Source organism: Labrus bergylta, chromosome 1 (genome assembly GCF_963930695.1).
Source record: "Labrus bergylta chromosome 1, fLabBer1.1, whole genome shotgun sequence".
In the NCBI taxonomy this organism is placed as follows: domain Eukaryota; kingdom Metazoa; phylum Chordata; class Actinopteri; order Labriformes; family Labridae; genus Labrus; species Labrus bergylta.
The window spans coordinates 12,110,051-12,122,572 of record NC_089195.1 but is presented as its reverse complement, the minus strand read 5'-3'; the positions used below and the strand labels follow the sequence as shown (position 1 = coordinate 12,122,572).

Genomic DNA, 12,522 nt, shown 5'->3' with positions numbered 1-12,522 from the left:
ATTCAGGAGCTGAATCTAAAGTTGTCAGAGAAGCCAGCACTTCAACATAGCATGTTTCCTTAATGTCTGATCATATAGTAAGGTCACTTTATCATTTCACTCACTACACATCTTACTGATTGGACCTTTAAATTCATCAATAAAGAGAAGAACACACGTGAGAGGAGACGTCCTGACATGCTCCCTCCAGAGAACGACCATCAGTCTCTTCAAGAGAAAATGTGTCGTTGTCTTTCAGACAGCAGAAAACATAAAGAGCCTGACATCACTTTTTCCACTTTCAGCACAAAGAGGTCGATGGAGTCGTTGAGGTTTGGAAATCTTGGTGTTTTTATTGTAAGTATTGCATCTTCAACTTACACGGCTAGAATCATCATCATCATCATCAGACTGCATGTTTTACAAAGGATGGCCACAGTTTTAGAACATCAGGAGGAGCGTCCTACTCAAAGTCAAACCTCCTGTGAGACCGACGCCAGCATGGAGTGTGGTTTACAGACAAACTAAAAAAACACTGCAACGTCCACTTGTTGTCGGAGCTGGTGCACGGCTGGCCAAGCTGCAAAACTGGAACTGGACATTCTTGGAGAGTGAAACCCGCATGAAAACACCTGACCTGAAACCCGGAGGTAAGAATATAGCTTTGTGATCTCCAGCTCATGAAGATATGATCGTGGTGGTCTTTAAAATAATAACTCTGAGCAGTCTGCGGCGAGGGCCGTTAACGCTCAGTGCAACAGTTAGATCTGATAATGACGCAACAGCACCGTCGGTTAGGGCGCGTCCTGCTGGATAGATCGCCTTCTGATGACGAATCACAAGTCTGATCAGCCTACTGAGGTCTGCAAACGTGGGACCTTTTTCTGTTCCTGTCCGCAGTGCAGGTTCATCACATCGACATAATGAAGACGAGAGAACAAAAAAACAACGAGAATTTGAAGGCTAATAACTTAAACGGGGGAGGAATAAATGTAAACTGTCCCTCAAAACGAGAGAGGGAGAGAGAGAGAGAGAGAGAGAGAGAGAGAGAGGGAGAGAGGGACAGAGAGAAAGAGAGAGAGAGAGAGAGAGAGAGGGAGAGAGGGAGAGAAATAGAGAGGGAGAGCGAGAGAGGGAGAGAGAGAGAGAGGGAGAGAGGGAGTGGGAAGAGAGAGAGAGAAATAGAGAGGGAGAGAGGGGGGGGGGAGAGAGAGAGAGAGAGGACACTGAGGTGTTCTGAGGTGGTTTTGGTGGTTTTTCTTCTGTATAATCCAGCACCTAAATGTGGCGACTCAGTGTGACCACAGCCGGCGTTAAACTTTCCACCTTCACGACGTCCTTCAGAGAAAGCAAAGGATTTGTTCTGTTTCTTTTTTTTCCATATATATTTCATCTTTAAAACCTCAATCGGAGGCCTTGTTTTGTAAAAGGTAAGACACATTTTGTCGACTAAAACACACGTCTAATAGAGACTACAATCCTCGGCTCGGAGGAACGTGGAGCGTTAGACCCCCTTTCATCAGGTAGGAGCTGGCTCAACGAGTGAGGAGACCGACTCTCAAACACGACCGGAGAGGAGGAGTTAATACGAGACCTGGTTGACACGTAGGCAGGTTTAAAGGAAGGTTAACAACGATGTCTCAGACATAAGAACATTTTCTCCCCACTCCTCTGCAATGACCATTTCATTTTTAAAGTCATCCCACCAACCCAAAGTCTGACCGGGTCTCTTCTAAAAACCGCTGGCGTTGTGCGGTGGGAGTCTTTTATGAATCAGCAGTGACCTCCGTCATCCAATCAGGGGTCTCTGCTCGTCCACATAGTGGGAGAGTAACTGTCTGTGTGTGTGTGTGTGTGTGTGTGTGTGTGTGTGTGTGTGTGTGTGTGTGTGTGTGTGTGTGTGTGTGTGAGTGTGTAAAAAGTCCAGTTAGCATCATTAGCACCAGCGCTAGTTTGGTTACGTCTGCCATCACACTAATCTCATGTAAACTAAAGAGACAGCGTCCCACGATGACGTCACACGGAGGAGAAACTGGCGCACAGCGTGACGCTCTCCCCGTCGACAAAGAAACACCTTAAACAGAGTTTCTGAACATCTTCACCGTGGGTGGAGTTTTACTAAAGGAGAGTTTTAAAACGCCATTTGTGTACGAAAGGTCAAAACGCTCAGAGGAAGATACGTTTGGACCCGCCTCTGAAGGCGGAGCATGGAGTGGTTTAGTCTTCCGGCCTATCCCGTTGTCCGGTGCGTGCTGGTTTGGGGAGTCGTCTCCTCACACGGCGTGGGGCTCTAACCAGGCGAGGCTCAGCACTAAGAGCAGCTTAGGGGCCCAATTACATTTCAAGTGTCCATCGAGTAAAACATCAGAAAACAAAATGGCTACATTTCTTATCCCCCCCCCACCCCGCCGCCCCCCAGAAAAAAGACAAATAACAATAAACCCATCAAATATACAACTCTTGGAATAAGGAGCGAGAGGAATGAGAGCGAACACGAGTCAGAGGCCGTCTGTCTCGCCGCTGCTCGCGCTCGCCGAGGGAGTGAGAAATAAATAGTTTGAAAAGGTGGCGTTTACTTTCACATACAAAAGGGTGAACGAGAGAGCGAGAGAGACGCAGACACGACAGGAAATAAAAACACAGAAGAAGAAAGCAGTGTGGCTGAAGTGCAACTCTTAATGCCAGTGGAGTCTGGATGGCGAGCAATGACATCATAAACACCCGTTTTTGTTCCCTGCACGCTTCACGCTCTCTCTCCACAGATTACCTGACCGCCAGTGGAATCCCACAAACCCCTCCCCCCCACATTTCATGAACATTAACAAACAAAAAGGAGAAAGAGTCGAATAAATAAAAAGAGCGCCACACAGACTCCGCCTCCTCCACCAGCTCGACGGGGGAAGTTGATTCAACTTTTTTTTTTTCTCCTCGTGGCGGCGACAGCGTAAAAAAACATCCCAATGTTTCCAGAACAAAGTCAGAGAGTCCATCCGCATGTCATTGGCCGCCACAGGAAGAGATCTTTTTAAAAACAAACACCCGGGAGCTCCCCCTTTGTTTTCTTCTTCTTTTTTGAAGTTTCATTTATTAAACTACTCGTATGTACAAAAGAAGGAGGACGTTAGCTTGTCGGACGGTCACACAGTCTTCAGGGAGGAGGGGGCGGAGCCTAGGAGTTATTGCTTGTTACTGCTGGAGAGACGTTTGTGGTCGTCGTGTTTCTGTGTTTGTGCCGTTTTTTTTATGGACAGCTCTAAAGTAGGCGAGTGCAGGGATGAAACACACACACACACACACCTGTTATGATTCGCACTGAGCACCCACTTCCGACAGGAATGCTTGTTTTCCCCGCCCTCCGTTTCTGTTCGTGGTCGTTCTTCCTCCGTGCTCTGCTGGAGACGACCGCGGCAGCCGCACAGCGTTGGCTTTAAAAGCTTCGTGGCGGTGGATCTGACCTGCTCCCCCCCGTTGGTTTGTTTCACAATAGCACCAGTTCAAGTGTCCGAGCCTCTGCAGTGTGGAGCAGAGGCAAAAAAAAGAAAACAGAAGGGGGGTAAGACGAAGGGTTAAATTCAGGGCTGAGGGGACGTCGAGGGGGTAAGCTGCGTCGATATGGCGAAGGTCTCACACACACACACACACACACACACACACACACACACACACACACACACACACACACACACACACACACACACACACACACACACACACACACACACACACACACACACACACACACACACACACACACACACACACACACACACACACACACACACACACACACACACACACACACACACACAGCAGGAGAGATCGTTTAAGTGCATTTTGGATGAACATAGGGGTCGTGTGTTTGAAAACTTCAGACTCTTCATTTGGGTTCAAAGATGAAGATGTTTGATCTCCCTTTCAAAGAAGGTTTAAACCAGCTGGCTGCCTCACATCGCCGTGTTGGCGTCCCTGCTGTGGGCGTGTCGGTCGGGGCGGCTCGAAGCTCAGAGGTGAGGAAGAGCTCGCAGTGGAGTGCCTCCACCAGCAGCATGAGGAGGAAGAGGAGGAGGAGCGGGGGAAACTAAAGGCTCGGAGCAGGAGGAAGCGCTGCTGAAGCGACACAAAGGCGGTTAGCTGTGGGGGCGTGGCCTCCGTTGGATGTGTGCGTAGGCGGACAGGCAGGTTTGGCGAGGGAGGTGGAGGTGGTGGCTGTGGAGGTGGAGGTGGTGTTGGACTCTAGGAGGGGAAGGCAAGTTTGACACTGCAGGAGGAGTAGCCCTCGTCGCTCGCCATGCTCTGCAGGCTGCTGTGGTCGTCCAGGTCGCTGGTGCTGGCTGTGCTGACGCTGTCCAGCTCTCCATGGGAGAACTCCGTGCTTTCAACGTCCACCTCGATCTCCTCTGCAGACCAGGACGAGGGAGAGAGAGAGAGGGGGGGAGAGAGAGAAGGAAAGAGAGAGAGAGAGAGAGGAGGGGGGAGAGAGAGAGAGAGAGAGAGAGGGAGAAGAGGAGGGGAAACAAACTATTTAATCGTCTTTAAATAGCTTTACATATTTTTCTTAAAAATTCAAAAGACCAGACTTGACCATGAAAGCCTTCTGGGGGTGTTTACATATTAAACCTCTCACCAGGAAATGTCCTGTTTAGAGCTTTGACATGCAAACGACCCCAGAATGATGTGTTGATTAAGTTCAGCGACACCTCCCCTCACACGGCGTCCCAGAGGAGCAGTGCTGTTTTAAGAGCGCAGCCACACTCACCTTGGTCAGAGTCAGAGTGGTCGGAGCAGAGGGTTGAGCCTACACTGTCCATGCGTATCCTCTCGCCCTCCCCTGGGCTGCTCTGGGCCGCAGCACTGCTGCCTCCCCTCAGCAGCTCCAGCTGGCGTTGGAGGTGCCTCTGCTCGCGCTCCAGAGACTCCAGCTGGTACTGGCTCTTCCTGTCCGCCTCTTCAAGTTTCTGCTCAGGAGAGAGAGAAGAGCGGGACACAGGACAGGTGAACTTTGAGTGTCAGAGAGCAGGGTCAGTGAACTGATCCAATATAAGAGGAGAGGAGAGGAGAGGAGAGGAGAGGAGAGGAGAGGAGAGGAGAGGAGGTGACAGGAGAGGAGAGGAGAGGAGGTGACAGGAGAGGAGAGGAGAAGAAGGTTCAACACGAGTGCAGCAGGTGGAGCAGCAGAAGAAACATGGAGGAGAAAAGAGGAAAGTAGGAAAGACAACTGAAGCAGCAGTGAGAGATAGTGAAGATACATTTTCTGTAAGGAAACTCCATTCATCTCCACCGTCTGTCAGAACACAAACAAGCCCCTCCCTCGTCTATTCAAACATTCACACACTCAACTCGTTGTGTCCCCTGCTTTTTCCTCCTGCCAGCATGGAAAACCGCTCCATGATTTCCCTCACCTTCCTTGTTTACACCGTTTCGCCTTCTCTACGCCTACCTTCATTACAATAAGAGCGAGGGGGGCGGCGGCGGGGGTTGACACCACAGTGTGGGGAATGACAACAATATGGGCGTTATCACCCCCCGCCCCCCTCCCCTCTCCATTACGTGCTCACTACAGCAGCGCTCTCACATACAGACTGCTCAGTCTCCGGGCCGTCTCATGGCGGTCTTTAAAGCGGAGGGGAAGGCGTGCAGCAGGACGTCTGAATGTGTTACATGCTCTTTAAAATCAGGACGCAGCGAGCAGCTGGAGACGGCTGATAACACGCCACACCTTCAATTACAAGCCAAGACAACGCATCAGGCCGCAGGGTAAATAAAAGGACGGGAATATTAAACATTAAAACAGAATAAATTAAAGGAAGTAAACTCTTTAATAAGGAGGCACTGCTCCGCTACAAACACAATGTTTATTAGATGAACTGTATAAATCTGCTGCAAAGGCTTCTGGGATGAAGACGGCTGAAAGCTCCAATCAGACCGCACCCTGGAGTTAAAAACCGAACGTCATCACATCCATCTGGACATCAAAACCACGAGGGATCCCAGCAGAACGCCCGCCACAACCCGATGAGTAAGATCCATATCTTGTACACATTTCTTCATCTGAAAGAGGGCAGCGTCCTGAACACCTGCACGATCTATTTTTGTTTATTTAACATGGACATACAGTAACATTGGTGCTGTAACATTTAACCATGCACAAGTTCCACATGCTCCTGATCCGTACCTTTATGTGTGCTTTGGCTTTGTTGAGCAGGCCCAGGGTGGTGTGCCGGTTGCAGTCTGGTCCCAGAGGTATGAGGGCCTTCAACCGCTCCAGACAAAGCCGCAGATGAGCTCGTCTGCAGAGGAAGAGACAAAGAATGATTAGAGAATGAAGACAATGTACAACAGTCAAGACGAGAGGAGTGTTTCATACATTGTGTGCTGCGGCTCAAAGTCCTACTCAGCTTCAACCCCGCCGAGTGAAAACAAAATAAACTTTCTGTTTTATTTACAGTACTGTTGAAGTCTCTCAGGCTGGATTTTTAACTCCAGCTTTAGTCCCGACCTTTGTCACCTTGAAGCAAGCGCTTCTCTTCGGAGTGCAGGCTCATAAAAAATAATGTAATCTCACTCTGTAAGAATCCACAGCTACAAGCGGGCTCATGTATTTTAAATCCCCCCATAGTTCAGCACCGCAGCAGGTTACATATGATTCAGCCTCCAGACAATACTTTATCCTCTGCTGGTATTTGTTGCACCCAGCTTCAGTTACCCTCCTCGTCTACATGACTAACAAGTCTCAGATTTGGGTGGGCAGGGGGGGTTGGGGGGTGGAAAGGTGTAATGGACCTTGCTTGGCTCTTACACTCCATCATCCTGACAGTCCCTTATTCTGTGACGGCAGAGCGGCCCCGGGTACTATCTCTCCTGCTAATGGCTCAGAGTCGAGAGGTAACGAGAGATAATTGTGGCTATAACACAATCAGCACTCCATTAGCAGGAGCTGCCCTTTCAGCTAGCCTGAAGGGAACCAGGGAGGGGGGGGGGGGGGTCATTGGAGCAACCAAGACTCAGGAACTATCTCTAAGGGGAGCCCAAAGGAGACAGACCCAGGAGACTGGAGCAGAAATTCTCTGCACTGATTACGCCAGGCTAGACAGCTCCATAGTACGCTCTGCTGCTTTAAGACTGGAGGAGTGTGTGTGTGTGTGTGTGTGTGTGTGTGGAGGGGAGGTTCAGCTATGCATGGATGCTGCTGATAAGAACAAGAGAGCAGAGTGAGGCATTACACCCATGCAGAACATGTGAGTGTGCGATTAAAGGACGTGAACCAGACGAGTGGGGGGGGGGGTTTGCTGCAGTCTGTAGTGATGAAAGTCACATAACAGGTAGTACACACACGCCGTCAGTCTGGGCGAGTGTGATGATAACCATCCGTTGTGTGAGGTCATCTCTGAGTGTCCAAGTCTCCTCTTTGTCTGTGAAACATCTGTTAATGTGTCACTGGAACACCAACGCTACCGTACACACGCACGCACACGCAGATATCACCTGGTAATTAATCACATTCTCGTCCTTCACAGCATCCTGAGGGGAACGCACACCACTCCACCAGAATCTAGGCCTCACTACAGAGAGGACGGCGTGGCAGGATATCTGTCCCAGCGACTTCTAGTCCCGTCCGTTTTGTTCGACGCCGTAATTAAGACAACAACTCCATCACGTGGAAACGAGGAATTTAAGTGGATCTTTCTGCCATGTACACACACACACACACACACAGTGTGAGTGTGTGTGTGTGTCTGACAGGCGTCCAGTTAACAAACTCCAGTCCTCTGGGACCACTATCTTCTTTTCCTCTACTCCCATTGAGTTTTAAACATCCCTTCCAGCAGACAACCTCAGATAACCCCGACTGCCTTTCTCTCCCCCCTCCCCCTCACTGACCCGATCTGACATGACAACTGTACAGAGGAAGCTGAGGGGTACGCTGACCCCTCTGGCACCGCACTGCATCTCAAGCATGCATCTGTCTACCACCGAAATATCCCATAACGACTTTCAGCTGTAAGACCGGAGCTGCTGATTCACCGCTTTCTGACGAGTCAGTGTGAAGCAGCAAAACACCCTTCCACAATCACCTGACGATGATGATGATGAGAAGGAGGAAGAGGGGAGAAGGAGTCTGCTATGCTGTCACCTCATCCAGCACAGCGCGTCCTGGTTCTGTCCTTTCCACAGCCACTTTATGGACTGTGTGATCTCCTCATGCTACAGCCTGGCAGCATGCACACACATCCTCGCTGTGACTCATATTGACAGACAGACATGAGAGACGTGTGCTTGACATTTAATCTCTGGGTGCATGATGTGCTCTACAGCGGAGCACTCTGATAACTGTAGCGCAGGAGGGAGTGTCTGAGGAACAGTGTGTGACTGTGGGAGAGAGGAGGAAGAATAGGTGTCACGTTGGACCTTCTGCTAATGGAGCTTCAAACTCGAGCTCTTACTCTCAAGTATTTCACACACACACTAAACTCCTGAAAGTGTCCACATTCTGAAGAGTGAGCGCCATCGGGGACTTTACAGGAGAAATTCCCCCTAACAGCTCCCTAGTAAAAGTCCAGCGTGAAGTCAGGGTCGAATGAACACAGCAGGAAATGTTCAGGAAAATTCACTAGAACAGAAAGAGAGGGAGAAAGAGAGAGAAAGAAAGAGAGAGAGAAAAAGAGAGAGAGAGAGGGAGAGAGAAGGAGAGAAAGAGAGAGAGACAGAGAGTGAGGGGGAGAGAGAGAGAGAGACAGAGAGACAGAGAGAGAGAGGGAGAGGGAGACAGAGACAAAGAGAGAGGAGGGAGAGAGAGAGAGAGCACGAGAGAGAAAGAGGAATTGAATGACCACAGCAGGAAATGTTCAGGAAAATTCCCTGGGACGGAAAGAGAGGGGATGATTAGTTCAGATCCTGCAACCGGCTCACGATGGGAGTCGTAGAATGTGCTGAATTTTCCAGATTTTTTTTGCATTGACTAAATGTGAAACATGTACTCGAGGGGCGCAGGAAAGAGGAGAGTCGAAGAGAAGAGTTCGGCTGTTTGGGTTCACACATGAAATGTTCAGGACGAGTTTTGTGCGTCCAACAACGTTCTAATGATTCTGAGCCCTTGAGAGGCACCTTGAGGTAACCGTGGAGACTGGGTTATCAGGTCAGGCTGTTATCAGGTTAAAGGTCATGAGCTTCTGGTGATGCCCTTACGACAGGTCCCTAATCCCAGAGAAAGGCTTCTTTATCAACTCAACCCTCAGGCCAAAGAGCTTAAGCGGTTTGCAGCTTACGATATGAGTGGCAGCTTGTGACCATAAATACCTGCAAGCTGCGGCCTGAATCTGCATAACCTCCACCTCTATGTAGGCACATAACACGGCAACCAGCACCAGAGCACGCTGCTTCAGAGATCTTAGAACAGACCGGTGATAGTTTGACAAACAGCTGTGGATTCACCGTGCAGCCCCTTAACTTCACCTCCTCAGGTGCTACAGTTAAGGATTGGTGAACCTGGATACAGGATGTGATAATAATAATAATAATAATAATAATAACTTTATTTATATAGCACCTTTTAAAAACACAGGTTTACAAAGTGCTTTGACAAACAGAAAGAACAAAGCAAACTAAACCAAACACAGAAAAACAGTAAGAATATAACAGATGCAAAATACCAAAAATAATTAAATACAATTCAACAGAAAAGAACCCAAAGTGCACGATACACAACCAGACATATATAACCCGACCATCATAAGAACCATCATAAGAACCATCATAAGAACCATCATAAGAACCCAGGAACACAAGAACCCAACAACACGAGCTGAGACCAAGAGGACCAAAGATTTAAAAAGATGTAAGAAACTAAGAGATAAAAGCAAATAAAAAGCAATGAGAAGGTAAGCGCAGTAAAAGAAATAAAAACAAGTGGTTAAAGGATCAAAAAACCCAAAACTATAATATTAATAAAAATAAAAATTAACTATAAATACGAAACATAAATACACAAAGTAAGTAAGATAAGAAATTACCAAGTTAAAACACAAGAGGAGATTAAGATATGAGCATAAATACGAGATAAGACCATAAATAAAAGACAGTAAGAAGTAGAAGAAGATAAAAATAGTAAAACCAGTAAGAGAAGACATTAAGAAGACGACATCACATAAAAGCAAGTCTGTAAAAGTATGTTTTAAAAAGGGATTTAAAAGAATTGAGGGAGTCTGCGAGTCTTATCTCCTCAGGGAGGTCGTTCCAAAGTCGAGGGGCCCTGACTGAAAAGGCCCGGTCACCTTTAGTTTTAAGTCTCGACTTTGGAACGACCAGGAGGCTCCCACCCGAGGATCTAAGACTGGCTCATACAAAAAACAGCTGGCTCATATGGTGTCAGTAACTCTGTTATATAACTTGGAGCCAGTCCCGTCTGTGCTTTAAAAGTAATGAGTAAAATCTTAAAATCGATTCTAAAACGTACAGGAAGCCAGTGTAATGAAGCTAAAATTGGAGTGATGTGATGTCGTCTGTTACAACCAGTAAGAAGCCTAGCTGCTGCATTTTGGACCAGCTGGAGGCGAGACAGTGATTTATTTGTGATTCCGGAAAAGAGGGAGTTACAGTAGTCAAGTCGGGAGAAAATGAGGGCGTGGATGATCTTTTCAAGGTCTCGTTGGGTTAGGATTGTTTTAATTTTGGAGATGGTGCGTAGATGGAAGAAGCATGATCAGACAACTGTTTTGATATGGGATTCAAAGGTGAGATTGCAATCGAATGTTATTCCTAGATGAATGTGATGTCAGAATCAGAATCAGAAATACTTCATTAATCCCAGAGGGAAATTCGATTTGTTACAGTTGCTCCAAAATATAGCAGTAGAAACATAGTAATACAAATATTAATTAAATAGAATAGGAATGTAAGTAAGATTTCAATCATAGGTACAAGAAATATTTACACGAATAAGAGTCAGATGGAATATATACACACATTTTCAAGATTATTGCAGTTTGTTTCAATATTGCACTATATTGCAGTTTTAATAAATAATGAGTTAAGGTGGAGGTTACAGTTTTTCAGTTCTGTTTTATTTTTTCTTATTTCGTCACAGGGTAACAGGCGGTTTGTGTAAATGTGGCTGAACATGAGACATCACTTCCTGCTCTCCTGGGAGAGCTGTGTGGCCTGTTAAGGAGCACACAGCTTATCGCTTGTAGACAGAAGACATGGCAGAACAAGCGGTGCAATTGAGCCTCTGATTGGTCCGCTGACTCACCAATGTCAAGAGGATCCATCTTCAATCAAGTGTGTTGAGATATTTAAGACTAGAAATGAGATTAGAGTTTTTGCAGTGTAGAGACTAAGAGGAGCAACAAGTTGTGGTGTGGAGCTAACATGAATCAAGTGTCTTTAACGCAGAGCATCATTAGCGCAGGCTTTTGTCTGCATTGTGTTTTCATGGTGTTGGATGAATGGCGCTGCGAGCTGCAGGTCGCCTGAATGGGGAACTCTTCAGCTGCGGTGGATTACATAACACGTGGCCGGTCGCTAACAGGACCTCCGCTCCAAACTGTCACGCACAGCTGCGAAATCCAATCCCTCTCAGCCCGTGCACAAGACAACACAGAAAAGCTGTGTTTTTCCGCGGAGGGACAATCCTGGGCCGGGAAGCCAGTTGACATAACGTGTTCCATTATGTGTTGTTGTTGTTGTTACCATGCAGGTTTAACTTAGTAAACAGCTGCTTTTGAAATCCCACGCTCTCTCTGTTGGCTGCAGTCTTAATACAGATGTATGAAGGAGCTGGTTGTTCAGCACGTCTGAAGCTGCTGCTGATCTCACACATGATTGTGGGAGTTACCTGAGACTCAGAGCAAGGCCGATCACAGAAGCATAGTTTGTTTTGTTTTTTGTAAGATTTATTTTTGGGCTTAGTTTACCCTCTGATTCATTATCCTGCTACACACTTCAGAGAAATGGGAGTCAGGTGTTTTCAATCCTGAAGACCAGAAGGCTCACCGAAGACTCAGTCGACAACGGGGCGCTTCCCCTCGACCAGTGTGTGTTAGTGTGAGTCTCTTTGTGAGGGACATGTTTGAAAAAGACGCTCAGGCTTTCCTGATATTTTATTATTTTTAAATCAACGTGTAAATCGAGAGAGAGGCCTGTCGTTTCCTGTGGGCGAGTATCGAGAAGAAGAGGAGAACGAGCTGAAAATAGGTGAATGCATATTTATGAATGTGTTCTTTGTGTGTGAATAAAATAAATGGAAATAAAAAGGGAACACCACCTGGTTGTGACACACACTGAATCCTTTTTTTTTTTTTTTTTTTTTCTCCTCTCTGCTATTCAGAAAACAAAAGCCACCTGAAAACAGCGCTGACAAAGCCACCTGCCCAGTTTTCATCCAAAGGCTTCTGAAAACCAACGGTGTGCGCAGACGCACAGGGCAGACGAGAAATGGACGGCTGCCCCAGATTCCCAACTTGTGAAGAAGACGTGAATAATGGATAACTTCTCAGGCCGTCCAAGATGTCTGACATAATTACTGGACATGCTCTTAGAGGGGAGGGT

At 47.3% G+C, this 12,522-nt stretch overlaps 1 protein-coding gene across 2 annotated transcripts in view; it reads right to left on the bottom strand.

Annotated features, from left to right (window-relative positions):
* Positions 1–306: 306 nt before the first annotated feature.
* Positions 307–12,522, bottom strand: part of mxi1 (max interactor 1, dimerization protein) — a 29,652-nt gene continuing 17,436 nt past the window's right edge. For both annotated transcript variants that reach the window (XM_020653256.3, XM_020653257.3), the window contains exons 4-6: positions 6,152–6,266; positions 4,736–4,934; positions 307–4,376 (exon numbers count right to left, since the gene is read on the bottom strand). In XM_020653256.3, coding sequence (XP_020508912.1) covers positions 4,213–4,376; positions 4,736–4,934; positions 6,152–6,266 — 478 coding nt within the window. In that variant the 3' untranslated portion in view covers positions 307–4,212. The remainder of the gene's footprint in view (positions 4,377–4,735; positions 4,935–6,151; positions 6,267–12,522) is intronic.